This window comes from Stegastes partitus, unplaced genomic scaffold, assembly GCF_000690725.1.
Source record: "Stegastes partitus isolate 25-593 unplaced genomic scaffold, Stegastes_partitus-1.0.2 Scaffold495, whole genome shotgun sequence".
In the NCBI taxonomy this organism is placed as follows: Eukaryota; Metazoa; Chordata; class Actinopteri; family Pomacentridae; genus Stegastes; species Stegastes partitus.
In genome coordinates, this window is record NW_007578226.1 from 131,938 (window position 1) to 135,618 (window position 3,681).

The 3,681-nt window shown below is 40.5% G+C and overlaps 1 protein-coding gene across 2 annotated transcripts in view; it reads left to right on the forward strand.

The window, feature by feature from the left end:
• LOC103361267 (ribose-phosphate pyrophosphokinase 2) overlaps positions 1-3,681 on the forward strand; it is an 18,922-nt gene that overhangs the window by 12,780 nt on the left and 2,461 nt on the right. For both annotated transcript variants that reach the window (XM_008287297.1, XM_008287298.1), the window contains exons 5-6: positions 2,815-2,988; positions 3,154-3,313. In XM_008287297.1, coding sequence (XP_008285519.1) covers positions 2,815-2,988; positions 3,154-3,313 — 334 coding nt within the window. The remainder of the gene's footprint in view (positions 1-2,814; positions 2,989-3,153; positions 3,314-3,681) is intronic.

Sequence of the window (3,681 nt, forward strand, 5' to 3'; positions counted from 1 at the left end):
GCTGTGGAGCTAGATCTCCATGGTAACTGATGCTGTGGAGCTAGATCTCCATGGTAACGGATGCTGTGGAGCTAGATTTCCATGGCAACTGATGCTGTGGAGCTAGATCTCTATGGTAACGGATGCTGTGGAGCTGACCTGCTCTAGGTTATGTTCAGAGTTTTGGATTTAAATCAGCTGGAAAGAGCGTCTCCCTTTAACCAGATCGTTTCCTGACTATTATTTATGAGCGATACGGATTCTCAGCTGTTGGAATATGTCTTATCTGCTAACATGCTGAGCTGTGTGTGAATAATATCACTGAATGAAACCATGTAGTTACAATATGATGTGATATATGCATTGTATTGCCATGGGAACCAGACATGTATTTAGCTTCCATGCAGAAATCACATAAATATGTTTTTATGTTTACACAGCAGGTACTGTAGCTGATCGAACAAGATTAGAAAATGGTATTTATTGCATTAATTTCGCTTCGATTTGGCCAAAAATTAAAGTGATTTCCTGCATTATGGGACAATGTCAGACCTAAACACTCTTCAATACAAGATCATGTTTAAATATGTGACATTAAACAGCTTTAATGTGCAGCTGTCTGTTGGAAATAAGCACATTTAACAGGTTTCTACCAGCATTCCTGTCTTGCACCATTTGCCGTAGCAGTACTTTTTACCGTCATACATTATTATGTTCCTCATTGCTCTCCATTAAAACAACGTGTTGACTGAAGCAGCTGCACACAATCGTTTACTTTTGTGCAGAAGAAAAGTCATATGACACATGAAACGCCTCCTTTTATTTGAACAGAGTCTGAAGCAGAAAGTCTGAGTTGACAAAGAAAGTTAAAAACCACCTTCGTGATACCTGTGATCTCTGACTGGAACTTTAGTTTGTGTTGAGCCAACTGACACAAAGAAAGCCTGGATATGTCAAAGTTGCTTCATAGTTCATACCCCTCTGATCCGAGTCATTTCATATTTAGTATCTCCCAAATTCATACACACCTGGTTGCACCATCTAACTGTTTAACACTGTAGCAATTCAAGGAGGCACCACTCAGACTACAGGCCGTTCTGTGTTGACAAGAAGAGAACAAGACTTCTGTTCATCACCTCTGTTCACAGCCTTTGTGTTGGGCTCAGGTTCATGCTGATACTTCAACTTTATCAGTTCAGAAAAGGCCTCAATNCAAATAGTTATTGTTGAAGATGTTTTGTAGAATAGACGCCACATTATGAGCAATTTAAAAAGCATGACGGGCAGCTGAACGACAAATGAGCAGCCAAAAAGTCTCTAAACTAGTCTAGAACACAAACCATTCTGGTGTTATTGTAACTCCACATGTAAACAATGGTTTAAATCTTTCTCTAAACGCTGGATAAATGACGTGCCGTTACTTCCTGCACATCCCTCAGTCCAGTTCAAGAACTCTACATGGATTCTAAGACAAGAAACTGAAAAATGTGACATGTTAGCACTTAATGTTTTAACTCTATTTCATGTTTTGCTCTGTCACGTGCTTTAGATCTGTTACACAGTCGATGCTGAACTGAAGTTTGACTTTAACCTTCTGAACATCAAGCAGCTTCACATTTCTGGGTGTTTTTTTGGACCTTTTTGCCCCTCTGTGGAAACAGAACAACCACGACTGGAGAGAACTCAGGAATGTCTTCTGTGCAGTTTTACACAGTCACTGAAAATTAAAGTTGAATTCCTTTATTTATTTTACACTTTAAAACTTGAATCCACATGTACGACAGATTTTATTTTTTAGGTGTAAACAATACTAGGAAACATAATGATGACTCTGCAAACTATAAATATTTAACTGCTTCCATGTTTAAATTGTTTTCACACTTGTTTCAGACCTACGTTGAGAAAACATCAGTTCAACCAAACAGTAGTCCCAATGTTTTGGTTTTTACAGAATCTGGTCTGAGCAAACTGTTTAATTTTGGCAACATTTCTAAAGAGATCTGTGGAATAATGTGATTTTTTTTCCTTCTTTTTTTTTGTGTATCTTGACAAAAGAACCTTTATGGGAAGAGTCCCGTTCCAGTAAAAATCCATCCAGTTAAACCAACAAATATTCTACAAAGTCAGACCTTCTGGGCTTCACGTACTCAGTCCACTTTGTCCAGATCTTCTAAAACATCTCCCTTTGAATTCTGAGAGTAAATGAGAGTTTGTCCACAATGTAAATGTCTTTAATTATTTTGATCCACGCTTCGATGGTCAGAGGGTCAGATTTGAACCATTTCCTGGTAACGGCTTTCTTACTCGCTGCCAGTAGCATCCAGAGCAACCTCTAATCCTCATTTCTCCTGAATAATGTGATTTGGATGAAATATCATAGATTGAGTGAAGTTTTCTGACAAAATGTCACGTCACAGATGATTTATAAGAGTGGTCTGAACGAAAATCCAACAATTCGTTCTGCTTTTACAGTTTGTGGCTGATAAATAGTGGACTTCAGGCAGTTTAAAAGTACAAATAGACATTTCAAACAACATGATTCGGGCTTCAGAGGGTCAAACAGTTATATCTCAAATCAAATTGCAATATGTGTCAGAAAAATCTCAATTAGATATGTTTGATTGTAATCTAAATAAACTGCAGACGGTGTACATCCGGAGGTGCTGGTGTGCATTGTGAGTCTATTTAAAGCCTTTCAGCTGTGATGCTCATCAGCAGAACCTCTGATTTTCATCTGCTTCGTCATTTGATCTCATTCTCTGCAGAAACAAGGTCGCGCTGCAAAGATTGCACTGAAATTAAAGGTTCACAATGTTCTGTGTCCGTCCTCTTCAGCGTGACGTCCATCGCCGACCGTCTCAACGTGGACTTCGCCCTCATCCACAAAGAGAGGAAGAAGGCCAACGAGGTGGACCGCATGGTGCTGGTCGGTGACGTCAAGGACCGCGTGGCCATCCTGGTGGACGACATGGCCGACACCTGCGGCACCATCTGCCACGCTGCTGACAAGTCAGTACCGTTCACATGCTTCTGCTCAGACGGTCAGGTGCAGCATTGTAGAAGCAGAAAGGTTTTGATCTAGTAAAAAAACACCGTATCATCAGAGCATCATAGAAAATTGTTGCTTGACCTGCGTGTGTCACAAAGCTGCATTTTTCTTGTTCTTCCATCCAGGCTAATTGACGCCGGAGCTGTAAAGGTCTATGCCATCCTCACACACGGCATATTCTCAGGTCCTGCCATCTCTCGCATCAACAACGCCCCGTTCGAGGCCGTGGTCGTGACAAACACCATCCCACAGGAAGAGAAGATGAAGGCGTGCCCGAAAATAGAGGTATACATCGACGTGACGCGTCTCTCTCTTCCTGGTCGACGCTCAAACAACCGGTGTTTGTTCTGCAGCGGAACCCTGTTTGTTCGTCAAATAGGACTCATGACAGACTTGAAATGACACAGACGGAAACCACAACAGTCGTTTCTTTACTGAATGAGTCATGTTTGAGTGAATGTGATGAATAAATGAAAAGGAAACCTGCAGAGAAGCAAAGTGAGACTGAAAAACTCGAAGCCAGTCACTAAACAAAACAATCTGCTGGGTGATATTTTTATTTATTTATTTCCCTAAAAGCCTTAATTTTTGTCCTTCACTTACTTTGTTTATTAGAAAGTCTACTTCAGAGGCTCTATATTATTATTGAAGTG